The following is a 21,900-nucleotide window of genomic DNA, read 5'->3' on the forward strand; positions in this document are numbered from 1 at the left end:
AACAGATCCTCTCAACATTGTTAAGGGTAAAGAGCAATTGAACAACCGTGAATAACTGTCATTTTACATTTGGAAGGCACGTGTGACTCTGAAGTCCAAAGTCTGTTCCACATGTTTTCTGGAGTTAATGCTAACTTCAGAATTCACCGGCCTTTTTCCCCCTCTATTTTCCTTTTTCTTTCTTCCTCTGCCTTCTTGTGGCCGTCTCTCTATCTACATCTTTTTCTTTATTTCATCCTACATCTGTTTCTTTTTTCAGTTCACTGTTAAAGAGTATTGCCTGTTCTTCTCAATTTTGAAATCTAGTGAGCGAAATCCTTTTGTAGTTCCCTTTTCTCGATCAAGTTGACTTTTGAATTCATGGGTGACCCCAACCTGATTTTTGTTCCCCAGTAAGTGAGGGGCCCTTTCTTAGAAAAAAAAACAAACTAGTCTCCCTTTTGCAGAGAACAGATGCAATGGTGTTATCAGCGCCCAGCTCCAGAAGCTTCTCTGGAACTCAGGGAAATAGCTGGAAGGTCCCTTTGGGCTGTAGTGCCCGACCCTGTAAACAAGCGCGGTTCGTTAACCTCCTCACTGGCGTCTCCGTGCCTGCAGACGGAGGCAGATGACCATTAGCTTTAAGCTGGAGTTTCCTGGCTTTGTGAAACTTGACAACTCAAATGTTCTTCAGTCATGTTTGGAGTCTGTGTATTTCCCAGTTTTTATAGTAGTCTGTTTAAAGCAAAGAAGAAAGAGACATTAAATATTTATTTTAGTTGACAAGATAAATGAAAACTGTACTGGGAAGATAGCTAGCAATTCAGAAAACTGGATTTGTTTGTCTACTTCCAAAACATGCCCATTGTGTGCCTTTCAATGGATGGTACATCAATTAGATAAAGAATATTACCTTATCAGTCCAGTTACAATAGATATTTACTTTGAACATTTTAATTTAAGGACACGAGTCTTGATAGAAAAGTTAAAAATCAACCTTTCCCAGAACCCCATCACCTCATTTTGAAGATCTCTAGAAGATTTTAGGCCTGCCCAGACACAGAGGCAGTTTATCAAACAAGTCAGTGGCCGGCAAGTTGTCAGCAGGGCCCGCCAATACAATTCTGATCCCAGGGCCAAGTTTGAAAGGCATTTGACTCTGTAGAAAAGAAATTCAATGGTAGGAAAGGAAGGGCCGGCGGGGCTCTTCTGTCTCGGCATTCTCCCCCAGTCTCCACCCCAGCTAAGGCGCCACTGGGTGTTCGCTCGGGACCAGATGCTGGGAAACGTGTGGTGCCGGTGTTGTCGGAGTCCTCTCTGCTTGGGCCGGAGAGGGAGGCCGGTCTTTTCGGTCTGAAACCACAAGTGAGCGTGAATCTCGCTGGAGAAATCTCCACCAGGCTAAATCAGTTGAGGCCTAAGCTTCTCAGCCACCCTGGCTTGCTGCCCCTTGTCTGACAAAGGCTTTAACCCCAAGTCTCTCCCAGGCAGAGAACTTGCCTTTTCTCCGCCTATTTCCCATTAAACCCAGACACCTTACCAAATGAAGAAAGGATGGATTGAATATCGTGGGGGAGTGCTTGTAGAGGGGGTGTGTGTGCACGTGAGCGAGCGTGCCAGTGTGCTTGAAACAACTTCTCCATGTTCCAGGTAGAAAGGTCACTCGTTAGTGCCCACGTTCCTCAGCAGTGCTGGGAGAGGCCTCCAGTTGTGCCCGAGGTCCGAAGAGAAAACTGATTCCCTGTCAGCTCAAGTATTTTCTGAGCACCCACTATGGGGAGGCAAAACAAGAAAGTAGTTCTTGAGTTCGGGAATTGACAGCCTAGGAGAGATGAGTGCATGATTCTCTGTAATACTGTGTGAGGGTTGGAGGAATTGGAGAAGGTTCTATGGAGAAGGCGAGGGCTTGAGCAGACGCTGCATTAATTAGGGCTTGAAGAAGAGAGGACAAAGCATAACAATTCCACAGCAAGAAGTTTGCCAGGTGTGGGAAGGTGCAAGGAGAGGAGTCTGCCAGGGCAGAGGGTACACTACCACTGCAGATGAGTGGAAAATCAAATCACTTGGAAGTTGGAGACTAGATTCTGGGGGGACTTAGAAGTTGGGCAGAGTTTACTCTCGATGTGATTGGTAATCAGGAAAGCTACAGATTCTTAAATAGGGTAGTGACGGGATGGAAGTGATATTCTATAGCATTTTGGTCTGACAGACATTTGCTGGTTAACCAGTTTGGAGGGGGAGAGAAAGTAAAGACAGGAAGCCAAGGACCCCTGCTTCTGCTTTCTGCTTTTGCTTTCTTCTCTGTGGTATTTTCATCCCTGACATGCACAAATGACAGGGCCACACACCAAAGTCATGCATTCTGAGACAGAGCTGAGAGAATGAATTGTAGCATCACTTCTAACTTGTGAGAGGTGAGAACAAGACAGTGAACCCGTTCGGAAAAAAATTGTGAGATAAAAATTTTGAGAAATAATCCTTAGGTATTAATCTGGTAGCTCACGGGCAGGACTTTATTTTAATGATTCCAGTACAGAGCTATTGGTCCTAGAGCACTCAGTGATTCTCCGCATTTGGGACAAGCCAAATCCAGTGGCTTCATAGCTGCCTGTTTATCAGAGAGTGCAAAGAGCAGGTACATTTCTGTGTCTGTGCTTTTATAAATGTTCCTCTCACCATCCCCTGCTCTCTTCCCTTTCCTTGAAATATAGGAGAAAAGTAGGAGGACCCTGGAAGGCAAACCTATGCCCTGAAGGTATTTGAGTCACATGGCAGAATCTGAGGAGAAGAATTTGGAGCAGTGCATTCTTAAGCACAGATGAGTTCCCCTGCCCAGGGCTCTAGAGTTAACAGAGACAAAGGACCAGCTCCATGTTTTGTCCCCACTTGGGGCCACATAATTTTCATGTTTCATGTTTATCAGGCTCTATTAGAATAAGCTTGATCTAATAATCAGGAAACCCAGTTTTCATTCTTGCTCTGTCACTGGCCACCTCTGTGGACGTTAAGCAAACTGTCTACCCTCCTCGGATCTTTATTCCCTCCTCTGCAAAAATGAGGGGCGGCGATTATTAAGGCCCCTTCCAGGGTCTCTTGGAGAACAGGCGTATGTGGATGTGGTTTGGTGGGAGGAATCCCCTGAGTAGGTGCTTTTCCTTCCTCCCAGACCTGACTTCAGGAAGGGCAGGGACAATGGGGGTTGGGGTGGAGCCCCCAGTTGCAGGTTGATCATGCTGTTGGTTTGCTTGGATGAATGGCCCCACCAGGAATTCTGGAGTGTGTTCGTCTGAACGCATGTATTTAATTTACCTTCTAGGTTTAGCTCCTTGTGCCCCTGCCCACATGTTGTGCCAAGTTAATATGGTCTCCCCCCTCCCCATACACTATTCTTTTTAAAATTCAGAATCACAGAACTGATTGGCTACCACCCTGAGGAGCTTCTTGGCCGCTCGGCCTACGAGTTCTACCACGCCCTGGATTCAGAGAACATGACCAAAAGTCACCAGAACCGTAAGTCCCAAGGGTGCCCCATGTGGCTTCCTCGTGTCCTTGGAATTTGGGCCTGAGGAGGGTGAGACTGTTGAGGTGAAGACTTGGTTACTTCCTGCCCAGAGCTCACCATCTTATGTGGCAGACAGGACTCATCCTTCAGGATGGTTAGAGAACCAGGGCTGCCACCAGTCAATAGGGCATCCTCATGCAAATTTGGAAAAATGGGCCTCAACTCCAGGGGACATACCCGTGCTAGGGTGCCCAGCTTGGAGAGTGGAGAGAAGCTGCATCTCAGTGCCCAGGCAGCACCTCCACTGGGTACTATTTTGCAGTGAACAGTTTGCAGTTATGAGGAGCAGCCCTGCAGAGAGCAGTGCAAAACAACATGTGATCGACTTGGGTTATTCAAAAGAAAAGAAGGAGGGGTTGGCGAGTTATGGAGAGGAGAGGGCAGGGCACTTGAGTTGTACTTTGAAGGATGGGATGGGCGGAGGGGAATGCAGTATGGCACTAATGTAATATGTAAATTTGATGGAAGGAAGAGATATGTTGATATGTAGTACTCTGTGTAGAGGTGGGCCATGGTTCTCTAGGAGCTTGCTTGCCCAATGAAAAGAACTCAGTTGAAGGAGGCTCTCTTAGCAACCCGGTGATGGGATATGGAAACTGTGCTTTGCGCCTTAAAAGAAACCTAACTAATGAAAAGGTTCTAGAGAGGGCTGCCCGGTAGGGCTCTCTGCAGGAATGAAAATGTTCTGTATCTGCACAGTCCACATGTGGCTATTAAGTACTTGAACTGTGGCTAATGCAACTGAGGGAATGGAATTTATTTAATTTTAATTAATCTAAATTTAAATAGCCACATGTGGGTAGTGGTTACCATTTGGGCAGGGCAGTTCTAAAGCATCACTTGTCCGTGTTCCCAACTCAGACATCCCATTTGTAAGGGACCCTGGGCAGTCTCCCTCAATCCATATAGCTAGTTCATCGACATGCAGGACTCTACTTGGCCCACTGAGGGGACTAGGAATTGGTAAACTCAACCCTTACCCTAAAGAATTTTTTTGTAAGGGGAAAAAGAGGACTCCTTGGAGGCAGGGACCATGCCAGACTCATATCTTTAACTTCAGAACCTTGCATAGCATCTGGTACAGATAGGTGTTCAATGAATGATAAACCCATGTGCAAGAAAAAAAATGTAAAGAATGCATCAAAACAAGTGCCCACAATGGTGTGGGTGAAGGTGCTGAGAGGATTATAGAAGGGTTTGTAACAGGTAAAGTAAGTTTGAGAAGATCCCCAGTGTCCCTACTGGCCTTGGGGTCCCAGGATTGGCTATTGTTTGGAATGGCACTGAAGATAATGGAAGGGCAGCTATTCGTACATTGTCCCCAAATCCATCCATTTATCCCAGTGCATCAGAACAGCTAACAGACTAGCAACCCATGAACTGTATGTAAGCACCATCATCACCTCCTTAAGGAGTGAGATCTCTCTAATCTGTTCCTCTGCTGCTTCCTCGTGGTTTTTGGTTTTGATCTGACAGTTCAGCAGTGTCCCTTATGATGTCTCAGAGAGGTTTCTCACTGTGCTCTCTGTAAACAAGCACACAAACCAATGAAAACCCAGATTCAGCCCCATTCAGAGATCCAGGGACAGGGAAGGGTGGAAGTCCTCTTGTTGTAGGCCCATGAATTTGAGCCTGTCCTGGTCTGGCTAGCTTTAAAATTGTGGGATCTGGTGCCAGCCTTCACTTTGGGGTCCCCAGTGCTTTGTTGGTCACTGAGGGGTTCCTGCTCCCAAGGGCAGGTGGATGGTCATCCAGTCACTGAGACTCAGGAGGCTTGGACTCCAGCGCCTCTGAGCCACTGTTCCCTGAGGGTCTGGCTTTCTGACCTTCCTTCCTTGACTATGGTCTTATGGCAGCCAAGAGTGAAGTCAAAGCAGGGGATAAATGCTCCTGGGAATTCTTAGAGGACAGGATTGTCTTCTGGGGTAGGGGAGACACTAAGGACACTTTTGTCTGTGGTTTGTGCAAATAAAGTTGTACCACAGACTCTCCCTGGTGCTGTGGAGTAACTGGAGACCCAGGCTGAAGGTTGGTCCCGATTCACACACCAGTGTCCTGAATTTGCACATACAAATGTGTGTCTGCCTGTAAAGGTTTAATGTAGAAATGACTGGGGAAGCTCAATCCTCAAACCAGACTCAGATAATTGAAATCATCATTTCCAAATGGATTAGTAATTTATACACTGTTACTCTCAGGGGGTAGGGTTTTTTTTTGGGGGGGGGAGGGGCTCAGTTTCTCTTTGTAGCCTGAGGACATTATGCGCTTTTAGGAAAACAAGATTAAAGGCCATAAAAAAGCCTATCTACCATGTAGCAGGCCCCTCACCAAGGCTGGCATTAATGAGCAGATGATTAGAAAGCTGGCGTAATTATATTCCACTGACAAAGCAGGCCCTCGCCTGTGATTGCTAGAAATGCAGTTAAAACCTTTGCTCCTTGCACTGTTTGATCAAAAAGAATAAGCCTGAATTTGGTCTGCTTTAAGAACTGTCTAAAGAAGTTAACTCCAGGCACTTGAAACTGTGCAAGAATCATTTTACTACAAGGGTCCTATCTCTTGGCCGAGAGGTGCATAATGGTTTAGGACCTCCAAATTAAGCCTCCGGGTAACCTGTGGCTCAAGCTAGGGTAGCCAGAGGGCACTGTACTGGGAGCCACGAGGCCCGTCTTCAGGCAGGACTCGGTTGCCTGCCCTGTGTCACACTGCGCAGCTCTGTCCTTAGTGTCCTCTTGTTAAAAGAAAACAATATCTGTCCTTTCTGTGGCACCAGATTTTGTTTTAAAAGATAAGACCAGAATGATTCAGATACTTTAGAAAATAATTTGGCAGCTTCTTTTAAAGTAAACGTATATATAGCATATGACCCAACAGGTGCACTCTGAGTTATACCCAAGAGAAATGAAAATTGATGCCCCTACCAAGACTTGTACCCAAATGTCCGTAGCAGCATTGTCCATAATAACCAAAACCTGGAAGCAACTCAGCACCCATTCACAGATGAATGGCTAACATTTTGCTTAGTGGAAAGAAACCTGGCATAAAAGAATACCTACTGTATATTCCATTGATATGAAAATCTAGAACAGACCATTTATAAATAGATTGTGATAGAAAACATCAGTGAGGCCAGGGGTGGGGATGGGAACTAACTGTGAACAGGTATAAGGAAATTTGGGGTGTGATGGAGAGTTCTATGCCTTGATTGTGGTGATAATTACACAGGGGAATACATTTGTCAGAACTCAGTTGAACTGCTTGCTTAAAATGGGTGCATCTTTACTGAATATAAATTAAACCTGAATAAAGTTGGTTTTTAAAAATGCCAACAAAAAGAGCTTAAACTGGGAAAATTTCATCTGAACTGTAATCCTATCTACTGTTTTCACTGAAGAGCCTTTCAGCAAATCACTCAAGAGTTCTAAGCCTCACTTTCTCGAGAAGTAAAGTGATGTTGTAGCATGCTAAACGAGGCTGTGGTTCCATTTGTCCTTACTGAGGGCTGTGATGTGCCAGGAACTGTTCCAACTGCTTTACGAAAATGAATTCATCTCATGAGACAGTGTTGAGTAAATAGTGTTCCAGTAATTCTTGCACCTTGATGATACTTGTTAGATTTTTGAAGAGGGTAAAAGGGAACAAGCAAAATATAAACATTAAGGATTACAAACAGCATGAATGGGAACCAGGCTGTGTTCCCAGCTACACTGGGCTAGTGAACAGGGTGGTGGCCCAAGAGCTACTAAGAAAATGGGGGAGACTCTGGATTTCCAAAGATCTTGGGGATTATATCCAGGGCCCCTCACCACATCAACTTCAAACCTGTAACAGGCTGTCTGTGCCTGGGCTGTAGACCTGTTAGTAACCTTGGGGAGGAATGGCTTTTCCCCAACGCTATTCATCAGTGACACTCGGTCATTATCTGTGTGTCTGATAGGCTAGGCAGGCACGTTTGAGCCTCATTACAAACTGATGCCATATATTGGGTAGCTAATCGTCTTTATCATTACTATTATTATTGTTTCCATCATCGTTATCATCACTATCTCATTATGCAGATGAGGAAACTGAAGCCAAGAATTGTCCCTTTTCAAAAGTTCGCAGACTACCAAGGTTTCCTAGTCTTTCCACTGTGCCACTTCCCAATTCTCTGTGATTTGGAGGTTACTGAGCTGGGGTTTTGAGGAATGATTTTCAAAGGAATGAAAGTAATTGGGAAAATCAGAAGACTACCAGAAATTCTAGCATTAGTATACTTTCATTTAAAGAGATATATTGATTCATATTTAATGGTCGCAGATGGGAAGGAGTCCCTTCTCCAATGTTTTCATGCAGTGCAAACAAATTTTAAATTTGGGGGGGAAAACAAGTCTTAGTAGGCACCCTAACTGGGGAAATTGGGAGAAGGAATGAAGAGTTTATTGTGGCTTGTAAAGAGGCTTGTGTCGGTCCAGAGGTCCCCGCTCTTTCTTAACCCCCCACCCTTTCCTTTGCTATGGTTTACAAACCTCCCCAAAGGTGGCAGAATTGACAGATGACCTGGAAAAATCAAGGCTGTCAATGAAAAAGAAAACACACTGACTTTATTCACGAGCAGGTTATTTGTGGTGGGTTTGCTACAAAAGACAATAGCTGCCTTGAGGTCAGCTTTCTCCAGGCTGTTTGCAAGTACTCCAGCGCCTGGAGTGTTTGATGGAAGAGGCTCTCCCCTACCTGGTGATCCGTGAGAAGGGGCTTCCCCTCATTGGACCCAGTGGGGAAAGAAGAGCAGGTGCTGTTTCCCCTAGCCCTACTTAGAGGTGGTGATCAGGGTTGTCAAAGGATTGGTTAACAGCAAAGATGCAGAATGCAGTAGGTCTCCCAGCTGCTGTCAAGCCTTGGGCAAGTCATTTAGCCTTTCTAAACCTCTGTTTCTCATGTTTAAAATAAAGAATTGGTGAGATGATCCCAAGCTCCCTTCCAGCTCCCCTTCCATGGTCCTTCGTGTCCTGGTGCCCAGTCCCGACCCCGCAGACTGCCCTCCCTGAAGGGTCTCTAACTGTGGGAGCTCCTCTCACCCACATGCCTGACCTTGGCTCCATTTCTTTCCTCCCCTAGTGTGCACCAAGGGTCAGGTGGTGAGCAGCCAGTACCGGATGCTCGCAAAGCACGGAGGTTACGTGTGGCTGGAGACTCAGGGGACGGTCATCTATAACCCCCGTAACCTGCAGCCCCAGTGCATCATGTGTGTCAACTACGTCCTCAGGTGAGCATGGGAGGGCTGGCAGGCTCCAGGGCCTGGGGATATGTGGCACCCCAACCTTCCCAGATTGAGGACAGAGGGTCCAGAGAATGCTAAGCTGCTCAGAACTCAGCTCCCATCTGCGAGCTCTTTGCAGTGCTAACCAGTATGGCTCAGAGAACCTTCTGCGTGCATCTGGGCAACAGCAGGATTCCTGGGATTTCCCTCTACAGCATTCTGCCTGCCATTTCTGTCATGCCTCTTACCCAGGCAGGAAGGCAGAGCACACAGTTTTTACTTCATACGTGTTTTCTGAACTGGGAAAAAGAGAAGGGAATTGCTTATGTGTTCTAAAAAAAGAAGGGGTAACATCTTCCCTTTCTGCTCCTGAGAAGAAAGTTAGAGAAGGTCATCTCTAGGATGAAGCAAAAACTGACACATGTTGCCGGAGACCCGGGTTCGATTCCCAGTGCCTGCCCATGCAAAACAAAAACAAACAAACACATGTGAGCCTCCTGTCAGGATCGATAACCAAACAGCATCCAAGGCAGTGTGTGGTCAGAGGGACACTTCAGCCAGTGCTGCCTACACGGCCCGCAAACGTTTAGTGTACGGTCCTTGATGAAACACGGACCCACAGCGCCCCTCATCATTTTTTGGCTGAGAGGTTTAGCTGTCAGGGTGTCTGTACTTTTGGGGTGGTGGGGGGAGCAGAAGGGTTTTGCTGGAGATGTGGGAAGTCTGAAGCACCCTTTTGTGCCCTTAGTGAGATTGAGAAGAATGACGTGGTGTTCTCCATGGACCAGACAGAATCCCTGTTCAAGCCCCACCTGATGGCCATGAGCAGCATCTTTGACAGCAGTGGCAAGGCTGGGTCTGAGCAGAGTAACTTCCTGTTCACCAAGCTGAAGGAGGAGCCTGAGGAGCTGGCCCAGCTGGCACCCACTGCAGGCGATGCCATCATTGCTCTGGACTTTGGTGGGTGCCCCTTACCCTCTACCTGAGCATCCTCCTGGGGTGCAGGGCAGTTCTTACCATGTCAGGCCTCCCTGGCCACAGCTTTTCCTTGCCCCTTTGTACGTCTTGCTAATCACCTGTTGGTGGACGGACTCAGTACTGGGAAGGAAAGAATCGTGTATGCAACATCGTCTGAGTAAGCCCATGCTATTCCTGACCTCCCGGGCTGCTGACCTGGGTGGGGTTATGAGAGAAAGGAGCCCTGCTGATTCTCTGCTGTGGGCAGTGGGTGTCTAAGAAGGGGGGGAGGGAGACGAGAGGTCTGTTTTGTGGCCAATGGAACATCTTGAAGGACAGATGGGGTTTGTTTGAGCAGAGGAATAGGTTGAAATAATGTTGGGAGAAATAATCCCAGAGGCAGGGATGGAGAAAAGATTCAGGCACAGGATTAAGCCCTAAAATGCACTGCTTCCTTAAAGTATTCCCCCACCCCACTGGCGATGCATCGCTCCAGGTAGAGTTCGGTCCCTGCTTCCATTCCCATCCTGGACACACCCGTGATGTCCACCCTGGGGAGCCCCCACTCTGCAATGGTGACCCACAGCCAACCTTCTCCAAGCCTCACCCCATCTGCCTGAGGACTGGCCACGGCCACTGCCCTTCCCCCAGCCTGACCCATGGAGCTGAGACTCGGCCCTTGTAGATGTGCGCTTGAGAGGCCCCATGAGGGTCACACTTAAGAGCATCATTAAGGAACACTGGGCCTTTGGACCGGACTTCCTTGTAGCTTCCCCATTTTGCAACAATACTGAGGCACTTTGCCCAATTCTCCTCACATAACCTTCTTTTCTACTTTTCAGATTGCTCTTCCACTCTCATGCTTTTAGTCTCTGAAAATTAGGTACTCCAGGAGAGCTTCTCCTTTAAAGAGGGCCTGCAAATTGACTCCTACCCCCTGTTAAAGGCCCTTTTGTCCCAGCTAAGCCTCTGGGTGCTCAGGGCCTAGCCCCAAATGCGCTGCCCAGGACTTTGGGGCTTTCTCTGCCCTGGGAGTGAGCCCAGTGGATGAGGCTGCTAACCAAGCAGATCTGTCTCCACAGGGAGCCAGAACTTCGAGGAATCCTCAGCCTATGGCAAAGCCATCCTGTCCCCGAGCCAGCCATGGGCGGAGGAGCTGAGATGCCACTGCAGTGCCCAGAGTGAGCCCGGGAGCCTGCCCGCCTTCACAGTGCCCCAGGCGGCCGCCCTGGGCAGCACCACGCCCAGCAGCAGCAGCAGCAGTAGCTGCTCCACGGTGAGCCCCCTGCCCTGTCTGTCAGTCTGTCCAGTGGGTCCTCCTGGCTGCAGCTCAGGGCCTAAGAAAGCAGCCCGGACACAAGTACTGCCTCCTTCTCCAGTCATCATGGAGCCCGTTGGGGTGGTCCTGGCACTCACCTGCCATTTGCTTGCTTTGATCATCCATTGCCCATCCTCATCTAAATTGAAACTTCCCAGAAGATGGGCTCAGTCGTGTAGAGCTGCAGGCCCCTCACTCTGTCCCTGAGCTGAGCTGCAGCCATCCTAGACAGTCCTAGAGCTGTGTGGTTTCCAGGGCCCTTTGCTGTCAAGACAGCCTGTAAAGTGAGATTAGCCCTATTTTATCATGAGGAAACTGAGGTTCAGAGAGGTTGATGAATTGACCTAAATCACACAGCTCTTAGGTACTGGCCCCTCTGCAGATACTTGTCCAGTGAGAGGGAACCAAATCTGTGGGGTCCTTCCACATTGGACTTTTGGGAGGTTTGGTACCATATCCTTGGCTTGTACCATATCCTCATTCCTGGCCCCCAGCCCAGCAGCCCTGAAGACCATTACCCATCTCTGGATGACGATCTGAAGATTGAAATGATTGAGAAGCTCTTTGCCGTGGACAACAAGGCAAAGGACCAGTGCAGCCCCCAGGTAGGTGGCCATGGAGAGGGTTGAGCTGGTGTGCCATCCCTGCCCCACGGCAGGTGATGGAGACTCACGTCCATTCTTGCAGACCCATCCCTTTGTTCCAAAGTCCAGTGGGGATGCTTGGCCAAGGCTCTGGTTCCATAAAAGGGAGAGGGTGCAGGGAAATGGGGCCTGTGGTCACTGCCTCCTCCCACCTCTGCCCCCACCAGTGTCACATCTAGCTCTTCCATTCTTAACTCGTGACTTATCTCCCAGGTACCTGGATAACTTTCTTTAGTGCACTTGAAAACCAGAGCTGCAGCTGAGCCTTTTCTTAAGAAAGCCCTGCATTTTAAAAATATATCCAGATTTACAAAGTATAAACTTGGGACATTTACTCCTTTCACAAACGTAGTCATCTTATGATTCTTTCAAACAATAATTTTATTTTAAATGCATTTTAAAATGACATCTGATTGATGAATTTTCATTTGCATATAACTTTTCAGAAGTGCATTTAATGCATGCGGCCAAATCTTCTTGCCAAAAGAATTATGTAAACAGGAATGAGGTGTGGATGGGTGCAGGTTTCACAAAATCCAAGAGAAAATCATAGTTCCCCTATTGGTCTTAATCTAGGTTAATCATCCAAATTTCCCCCTTGCTTTTCAGCTTGTGTCTTTACCTACCTGGCCCAAGTTTCATCTACTCTACAAAACTTCTCTTATTTTCAACCCTTGACGTTTCCCCTCAGAACTCTTATAAGATTTATGACTCAGTACTTTCAGCATAATTGCTTCTGCTCTTTAATCATTTCATGTGGTGCTGATCATTAAAAAGCTGGCTCTCCACACCTCCAGCAAGGCTGTAATTTTCTGCCTCTGCTTGTAGGTATTCTCTGTAGGGCCTGGCACACTCCTGGGGAGTGAAGGGGTCACCTCCAAGTCCCTCTACCATTGTGACCTGGTGGCCACCCTACAAGCAGTCCACAGATACACCTTGTGCATAGTCCCGTGCTGGGGTATTAGAGAGCTGAGGACAAAGGTGCCCTTAATTCCCAGGGAGCCAAAGTGTGCAACCACGGGCCTGAGTGTTGTTGGGAAGTCAGGAAATGGAGCAACTGCTATGGGCTGAAGTGGGCAGGACCATCTCCCCAGGCAGTGAGAGGAGGGCACTTCAGGTTGAGGGGGAGGTGACGCCAGTGGGGCATGTGTAGGGGGTGATCCAGTGGAGCTTGGCGATTTGATGCCCCAAATGAAGAGAGGATAAAACACAGGGGAGGACAGTCTCATGTGAGGCACACTAGGTGGACCAGTCTGAATTTTTCCTGGCAGGCCGCAGGGTGTTGTGCAGAGGTTTGATCAGGGAATAATGTTGAAGCTGTGCTTGAGAAGAATGACTGGGTGGAGATGAAGGGCTGAGCTGGAATGGTGCTGGGAGGTGCCACCCACTCAGACTCTGCCCACCACCATGCCTGTTTTTGTCTCTCCGCAGACTGATTTCAATGAACTAGACTTGGAGACACTGGCACCCTATATCCCTATGGATGGAGAAGACTTCCAGCTGAGCCCCATCTGCCCAGAGGAGCGGCCCTTGCCAGAGAATCCCCAGTCCAATCCGCAGTACTGCTTCAGCACCATGACAAACATTTTTCAGCCACTGGCCCCTATGACCTCACACAGCCCCTTCCTCCTGGACAAGTATCAGCAGCAGCTGGAAAGCAAGAAGATAGAGCCTGAGCACTGGCCCATGTCTTCCATCTTCTTTGATGGCGGAAGCAAGGTGTCCCTGCCACCATGCTGTGGCCAAGCCAGCACCCCTCTCTCCTCCATGGGGGGCAGATCCAACACACAGTGGCCTCCTGACCCGCCATTACATTTTGGGCCAACGAAGTGGTCTCTTGGGGATCAGCACACTGAATCCTTGGGGGCCTCACCATTGGGACCCCCTGCCAACTCACCCCATCTCTCCGTGTTCAAGAAGAGGTGAGTTGCAGAGAGGCTTGGTTGTTCTCAACAGGAAGGGAACACTGATAGGTACCCCCTGGTGGGATAATTAGACCCCTAGAAAGGCTCCCTGTCACATCATCTCTTCTCCCACCCCCTGACTGTCTGAAACTCTATTTAGCCCTTTTCACCACCCTGAGCTCAGGCTTTGTGAAATATCCTTGTGGTATTTGGGGCCTAGAGCAGAACAAGTTTTTATCAGGGCTGGAGGAGAGTAAGAGGAGACTGGGTACAGGAAAGGTAGAGCATTGGCTTGTTGAGGACTTTGAACACCAACAACCATTTACCCACCACCCCTTAGAGTGCCTTTCTTACCCAGGGCTCATCATTTGAACCATAGAACATAGAAAATTATTTGAGTGACTGTTTTTATTTTTCAATTTTTAAAGAACGAAATGACGCACATGTCTTTTCCCTGCCATTTGAATGCTAGGGTCCCCACCACTGCTGCTTCCCTGAGCCTTGCCCAAGCTCCAAGATTGCCTTCCCCAATCTGCTTTCCCTCAGCATCTTCAGATTTCCCCAGCACGATTCATTTCAACCAGCTGAGAGCTTAGCAGGCTAAGCCATAGTGGTTGGAATGTGAACTCCAGCTCTCAGGATCCATTGGTGTTCTTCTTTGAGGCACTTGCCAAAGAATCACCAACCAAAGAACAAAGGGGAGGAGAGTGGTTCAAGTAGGATAGGGGAGAGTCTAGGGCAAAAGAAACCCTCCTGAAGATGGAAATCACCCTACCTGGGTAGTCATAAGCATGGCCAAGACTGAAGCTGCCTGGGGACAGTTGAGGTTAGGTGGGGACGTGTGGAGGGTGGTACAGGTGACTTCCACTGTGCAGTATCTGAGCTACACGAAACAGGACGTGGAGGATGGGAGGCAGTGCTAGGGCTCAGGCCTACAGCCCAGCCCCCTTCTCTGAGACTCTGCCCTTTGGGTCTCCGAGTCACAGTCATAAGCATAGTTTGAATGGCCCTCAGAGCAGATGAAGGCCCTGGGGTAGCATGGGTCTCCAGACTCCCTCACGGCCCATTCTCTTGGGCTTGGCAGGTCTGCAAAGGGGTTCGGGCCCCCGGGCCCAGATGTGATGAGCCCGGCCATGGTAGCCCTCTCCAACAAGCTGAAGCTGAAGCGACAGCTGGAGTATGAGGAGCAACCCTTCCAAGACATGAGTGGGGTGAGCCATCTCCTGACTGGCACTGCCGTGGGTTCCCTCCACAGCCCTTGGGGCAAGCTGGGTGGGGAGTCTGTGCTGAGAACAGAGACCCAGGCTACTGGGTGACTCATACTGTCTGTGAGGACCTCCGGGTACATGCCAGGGGCAGCAGGGAGGGCTGGGGACATGTTCGCCTCAGAGAGAGTGAGCAACCAACCGCATTCCAGGCAGAGTTGCTTTGTGCCACACCAGCCCTGACTCAGCGTGGGGCCCTGGTTCCTCTCCCCTCTACATCTGTCCTTCCCATAAACAGGGGGACCCACCGGGCAGCAGCACTTCACATTTGACGTGGAAACGGATGAAGAGCCTCAGAAGTGGGAACTGCCCTTTGATGCTGGACAAGCCACAGAGTGGAAACGTCCCCGTGGGTGAGCAGCCGCCACAGGCCCAGGCCTCCTGGGGGTTCCGGCAGGGGGATGTCCCATGTGGAGGCGTGGGGGGGTTCCGGAGCCCGTCCTCTCTGAGGCATAGCTTCCTCCTTGAGAGAAAAGGATCGTGCCCTCCATCCCACCTTCCACATACCCCAACCTCTGCCTTTCCACTCTGGCTCAGAGGATGCCACGAGAACCTCCAGCCCCAAAGCTCCAGGTGCTGGCTCCAGGCCTGGTGGCTCTGAGGCCCTCCCAGAAGGAAGGAGGATGCTGGGGGCTTCTGTCCCCTCCCTCCCTCAGGCCAGGCATGGCTGCACTCCCCTCACTCCCCGCTTTGGTCTTTCAGATGAGTTCACTCAAAACCCCACGAAGGGTCTGAGCCAGCCCCTGCGACACCTGCTGCCGCCCCAGCTGCCATCTCCTGTGCACCCCAGGGAGAATGCCAAAATCGGGCTCCCCCCGCAGCGTTACGCCTTCCAGTACCAGGACTGCAGCCTGCAGGCGGCCCAAAGAGTGTCAGGTGGGTGTGCTCAGGCCACAGCCTCCTGCCCGTGTCTGCTGAGTGTGCAAGGCTGAAGGGCAGGGGGAAGGGAGAGGCCAGTCACCCTCTGTGGTTCAGTAAATGTTGCCTGATCTGGCTTAAAGGAAAGGAAAAGTATCGGCATTTGGAAAGCATCAGAGACTTTAAAACTTCTTTCGTTGCGCCCCTGCTACACCTACATACTGTGTTCCACAGCACTCAGCGTGGAACCAGAGCCCACCCAGCGCCACGTGCAGGGAAGCGTTCGGCAATGGCTCAGGCCCCCTGGGATTTAGGATTTAGGCCGTCTTCCCACAAGGTCCTGGTGACGTGTCAGTCATTAACCAGGCTCCTTGGGAAGTGGGGAGGGAGGAGAGATCTAAGACATGGAAGGAATACACAGAATACCTGACACAGACTCAAGCTAGAAAAAAACTACGAGATAATCCAGATCACCAAGGGCTGGAGACGGGTACAACCACTGTACCCTTCTGGAAACTCAAGGCTGTTGACTGCAGGAGTGTTTTCAAAGAGAGAAGGAGACATCCAGGATTGCAAGAGGGCTGGAGGGTGCGATGTGTGAGGGGCTGTTGAAGGAGAAGAGAAAGCAGAGGAGGGTGGAGGGAAGGGAGGGGCGAGGGCCAGGAGATGGGCTGGCAGCAGAGCTCAGCTCAGGACAAGGAGCTTGCCGTGGAAAGGAGAACATGTTCCTTCCCCAGGAGCATTGCAGCAGGGCCTGGCAGGCCATCTTCCAGTAGCTTAGGAGGAACCCCTACCCCATCCCCAACCACCAGGAGACATCAGACCTCATCTGACCCTAAGAGCCCGGGAGCCTGTGCCTTTTACTCAGCCCTTTGTGTTGCCTAATGTTTCACTTGGTGCCTCCCATCCACATGCCTGCCCATCGCGCTGAGCCCGATGGGAGCTGAATTGCACACGCGCCCAGGCGCTGTATTCCAGGGAGGGTGGCCAGCGAGCACCAGCAGGGGCCCAGTGGACTTTGCTGGGAGGGTCGAGCTGCAGACACTGGACCCCACCTCCTGCTCTGGGTCGCCTTAGCGGATAGCATCTTGCCAGACAAAGATATCTTCACAGCGAGGTTTCTGCTTGGCATGAACAAAATTACTGGTTTGGAAGAAACATGCTAGACCGCTGTCCTGAAAGAGCTTGATTTCCTCACAGTGTAGTTTGGAGCAAATTACTGTCCCAGGTAATTCAGAACACCAGGTTTTAGCGCCATTGACTTGTACTAGGTTTCAGTTCCAGCCCTGCTCTTTACTAGCTGGATGACTGAGCAAGTCAGGAAGTTTAAATGAGATGGTCGTGTGTAAAGAGTTGAGTTGGATGACTGGTAGAAAGTAGTGCTAAGTGGTAGCCAGCATTTTTATTATTCCTCTGAGTTTCTGTAAATCATTGAAACCAAGGGAAAATTGTCTTATTTTTGACCTAGATTGTTTCTGTCTGTAAATAAAAAAGGAAGGGAAATGAGAAAGGGGTAGTAGGTAATTATGCATGGAGACTGTGGGGCTTCAGAGAGGTGTGAGACCCAGCCGATACCTGCAGGTAGAGCTCAGTCTAGCGAGGCAGGCAGGTGGCAGCACTTGGGAAGTGGTCTGGTCTGGGGGGCCTGGAGGAGAGAGCCCTGGGGAATGAGGCTCTGCAGCTGAAGCCCAGGAGGAAGGAAGGTGGGATCTTCCACTTAGAGGAGTGGAAAGGAAGGGTTTCCAGCCACCCTCCCCCATGTGCTGCAGCCAGCTGAGCCCTCCCGTCCCAGGAAGGGGCACGTTTGACTGCTGGGAGTTTCCCCTTTGCCTCCCTCCATCCTCCTACTTTAGCTACAAGAATGGCCCAGGGTGAGAAGGAGGAGCTGCCAAGGATAAACCGGATTATCAGGCCCATGAATCATGGGGAGGGATGTGAGTGTGCGCACAGGTGCCACGTGGCTCCGAATTCCCTCTCCGCTCAGCCTTTCCTCCCTGCTGTCCCTCGTGACCAAGGGGAGACGGTGTCCCCAGGCCCTACGCGGCTCTTCCTGATTCCTAATGTCCCAGTGCCGGGCAGCCTTGGTGAGGGCACCTGCCCTGAATCCTGTCTCTGCTGCTCTCTGTGCCACATGCATTCTCTCTTACTTGGGTGCCAGCACCCCACCCAGTGAGATGGGTCTGCTGCTGCCTCCACCCTTTGAGCAGCGAGTAGGTCACCCGGGAAGAAACATTTTGAAAGAACAGAGAAAAGCTAGGCCTGCCCCACCGGTACGCCCCATCAGAAAAACTGGGAAGCCTCTTTCTCTCACCTTATACTCCATCCCATCTGGCTTTTCTGAATGTTTGATTTAGGGCTTCTAAAATCTGGTACCACCCATTCTTTCAGGTATGGCAAGCCGGCTGCTGGGGTCCTCATTTGAGCCCTATCTCCTGCCCGAGCTGACGAGATATGACTGTGAGGTCAACCTCCCCGTGCCGGGAAGCTCCACGCTCCTGCAAGGAGGGGACCTTCTCCAAGCCCTGGACCAGACCACCTGAGCCAGGCCCCCCGCCGGCAGGCACGCGCCCGCCGTCCGCCAGCTTCTCTCTCTAAGTCTGTTTTTGCAACTAGATATTTCTAACACCAACACACTTCTTGCAAGATGTACTTACCTGGCGAGCCTGCCCGGGTCACCAAGTCGTGGCCGCCTTCTGAAGATACTCACTTTCTTATCCCATGTTTTTAAAAATACACAGTTGTTTTACCTGCTGCGTTTTGCTCTGTCAATGAACATGTTCTTAAATTTTATAAGATTTTTATTCCCCTTCTACGATTACTTTTAATTTATATTATCCATCGGTTTCCCCACCATACACAATATCCACACTAACGAGTCTAGTATATGCTTGTCCTGTAGGGAAGGCTTTGGCTTCGCGTAACTAAAAAGATTTATTTTGTTGTTGTTGTTGCCAAAGAGAAACAAAAATGATTTTGCTTTCCAGGCTAGATTTGCCACCTTTCCTTCCCAGAGCCCTTTTCCTTTCTTTTTTTAAAACTAATCACCATATTGTAAATTTTCATTTTTTTTTTAAAGCCAACTCTTTGCTCTAATTTTGATACCGACTTTTGAAAAAAAAAAAAAGAAAATGAAATGTGAAGGGTGAACTCTAATGTATGTGGTTATCTGTGAAAATTGCACATCGTGGCTTTGCCTAAACTGTTGGGTGTTTCTCACCCCTCCCCGCCCCCGTGCAGTCGATTTTTTTTATTATTATTCAAAAACATAACTGAGTGTTGTTTTTTTTTTAAGATTTATATCTGGGTTAAGTGTTTATCATATATATGGGTACTTTGTAATATCTAAAAAAGGTAGAAGCTGAAATGGAATCCTGCTCACAAAATCACTTTAAGGCCTTTTTTAAGCTGTTAATTTTATTTTTCCTGGTGTTGCTGCCACTGCAGAATTGTACAGTACCCCCCAGGCCTGTACTAACACTGCTCAAGCTCTCTCTCTTCCAGGGCTTTTCGCTTTTGTTGTACGCCGTAGGCGTGGGAAGCAGTCCGGGAAGTGGGCTCCTTCAGTGGAAGCGCCACGACCCGTCGGCACGGGGCCCCGTGTGGGTGACCGGCCCCGTGTGCGTGACGTCTGCTGTATTTCATTCCTGCTGCCCAGGCCTGGCTGCCCGCCGGGTGGGGCGGGGCGCGGGGCGGGGCGCGGGGCGGGCTGGGGGAGGGGACGTGCTGCAACCTTACTTTGTCGCTAGCCCTTCAAGTGCACTGAGCTATGTGCTCCAAGGGTCCTTCCCGTGGCAGATTTGGCTCTTCCCAGAACTACCGTAAGCTGGTGTGGACAGGAATTCACGAAGGAAAGGGAGGATGCAGAATGGTTGTGATGATGGCCACGTCCCTTTAACTCACCGCCGTGGAGCCGGCGGAGCAGAACGGAGAGCACGTACACAGAGCAGGGGCGACAGGTCCCGCCCAGCCCCGCCCGGGCACCCGGTCCCCAGCCCCCGGTCAGACTGCCCTGCAAGGCCGTGGGGGCAGCCCCCCTGCTCCCCTGTCAGGACCCCTGTCTCAGGCCCTCCCTTGAGGTCTCTGTCACTTGAAGTGGCGTATATAGGTAGGAAGCACTGAAAATGGTTTCCCAGGGCACTTTGTAACTCACTGGGGAAGAGGGTGATACCTTTTGGTTTTTCGAATATCAGCCACATGGACCTTTTCCGTCATGGGTACAATGAAGAAGTTTCTAAACACACACCTGTGCATGCACACACACACACACACACCCACATACAGGAGGCCAAGAATTTGGTAAGCCCAGATGGACAAGCCCAGATGGACTTATTGCCATACATGCACACAAAAAATACACTTTCAAAAGGAATCAGTTATATAAAGAAAAATTGCCTGGTCATGGTGTTACCTCCATTATACATTAGAACCACAGCTTTGCCAGACACGGCGGCAAACTTGAAGGGTTACTGACATGTAAACGCTGGTGTTTGATTTCCTGTGTGTGTGTTGCTTCAGCATTAAGGGCATTTTACCCTAGCAGTTTTACTAAAACACTCTGAGAAATATTCCAAGCTTCATATTAACCGTACCTGTCAACATAATGATTTCATGAACATTATTATGTTGTTGAATTCCTACTGACAACATTGTAACTGTACGGGAGCTTGACTTTATAAGGAAATGTATTTTGACACTGATATCTTATTAAAGTGTTCTGATTCTACCACTGCTGGTGGCTCTTGTGTCCTGTGGGTTTATCCTGGGCTGACCCAATGTAGAAAGAAATCGTAGGTAATTCACAGAAAATGAGCCCCGGGACTGGCCTTTAAGAGACAACTGAAGCCAACAGGAAGACTAGTGGACTCTTGTTAATACTCTGCAATTGCCTGAGATTAGGAAGCTGTTTTATAGCTTCCATACTGCTATAGGTTCGTTTCCATCTGCCACAGGGCCCTTCTTTTGTCTTTGGGGCAACCAAGGAAAGAAGTCACATTCCCGCCCTCGTTAGCTGCAGGAAGCAGTCTGGAGACCGCAGAGACCATGCCAGCCTTGGCGTCCTCACGCTGCGCAGCAGATGGAGCAGACGTGGGGGTGGAGGTGCCACAGGGGAAAGGGCAGCCTGGGCTTGAGCGGTCAGAAAGGACTTCAGAATGGAGGCGACAAGGCTCCAGCAGGGCCTTCCCAGGGGGATGGAGGAGTGGGGACCACAGAGGCCAGAGGCAGGGCCCAGAGAAAGCTCAGAATTAGTCATGTGCAGGACGCATTCCCTAGTCCACATTCTCCTTTTCCATATGAACAGGCAGCTGCCCCCAAGGAGTGGCAGAGGTGTGGGCAGGGGTGTTGGCAGGAGAGGCCCAGCCCCAACCTCAGCTCACAATTGTCAGTCTTAGAACTAGCTGTTCCATCATACACTTTGCCCATCTGACAGTCCAGTGCGTGCTGGAGTGTCTCATAAATTACCTTTTCACCTTATTAACTCATTTGATCTGCAGTCTTAAGAAATCCTGTGAGCAGGTATACCCGTTTTACAGATGAAACTAAGTATCATGTTAAGTGACTTGAGCGAGTCATAGCTTGTTAATGGAAGAACTGAAACTTAAACCAAGGGTTGGCCTATGCTTCTCTCCTCTGTCACTCTACTCTCCTGGCTGGAATGTCTATTTTATCTTCGGCCTCTGTTCCCATTTTCGGATCTACAATTCCTGTCTTGATTAGCTTAACCTTTACACTTCCTTCTGGTTCTCCTGCTTACCTTCTCTTCCCAAATGTGGTGTCTGGACCTTCAGAATGGACTTCCCAGGCTTTGTCAGGCTCGTACCCATTTGCCTGCCATCCTGAACTCCCTGAAGATATCATCCTCCCTCTTCTGAAGCTCTTCTGTGACTGGCCCGTCCCAGCCCACCCTTCAGTAGCAGACGGTCTTTGAGCCTTGGCACATTGAGGACTCAGAACAGAGAGGGCACGAGCCCGACCCTGCAGCACGTTTGCTGGGCCCTTCTGGTCTAGACCGCTGTCCCTGGAAGGCCTTTGGCCCTCCCGTACTAGGCCAGGATCGAGCCTTCCGGCCCCTGGGGGTGGAGGGCATTTCCAAGCTCCTCTTGCTTCGAAGTTCAGCAAGCGAGCATGGGGCTGGGGGGCCGCAGGAGGCCATTGTTCCTCCTGGATGAGAGAGAA

General features: G+C 49.8%; 1 protein-coding gene across 1 annotated transcript in view; it reads left to right on the top strand.

Moving 5' to 3' along the window:
- EPAS1 (endothelial PAS domain protein 1) overlaps positions 1-18,855 on the top strand; it is an 87,399-nt gene extending 68,544 nt beyond the window's left edge. Inside the window, exons 7-16 of the mRNA XM_077134139.1 lie at positions 3,383-3,489; positions 8,639-8,786; positions 9,529-9,740; positions 10,820-11,013; positions 11,550-11,660; positions 13,131-13,621; positions 14,688-14,814; positions 15,107-15,221; positions 15,571-15,744; positions 18,115-18,855. Coding sequence (XP_076990254.1) covers positions 3,383-3,489; positions 8,639-8,786; positions 9,529-9,740; positions 10,820-11,013; positions 11,550-11,660; positions 13,131-13,621; positions 14,688-14,814; positions 15,107-15,221; positions 15,571-15,744; positions 18,115-18,266 — 1,831 coding nt within the window. The 3' untranslated portion in view covers positions 18,267-18,855. The remainder of the gene's footprint in view (positions 1-3,382; positions 3,490-8,638; positions 8,787-9,528; positions 9,741-10,819; positions 11,014-11,549; positions 11,661-13,130; positions 13,622-14,687; positions 14,815-15,106; positions 15,222-15,570; positions 15,745-18,114) is intronic.
- Positions 18,856-21,900: the final 3,045 nt, after the last annotated feature.

This window comes from Tamandua tetradactyla, chromosome 17, assembly GCF_023851605.1.
Source record: "Tamandua tetradactyla isolate mTamTet1 chromosome 17, mTamTet1.pri, whole genome shotgun sequence".
Classification (NCBI taxonomy): Eukaryota; Metazoa; Chordata; class Mammalia; order Pilosa; family Myrmecophagidae; genus Tamandua; species Tamandua tetradactyla.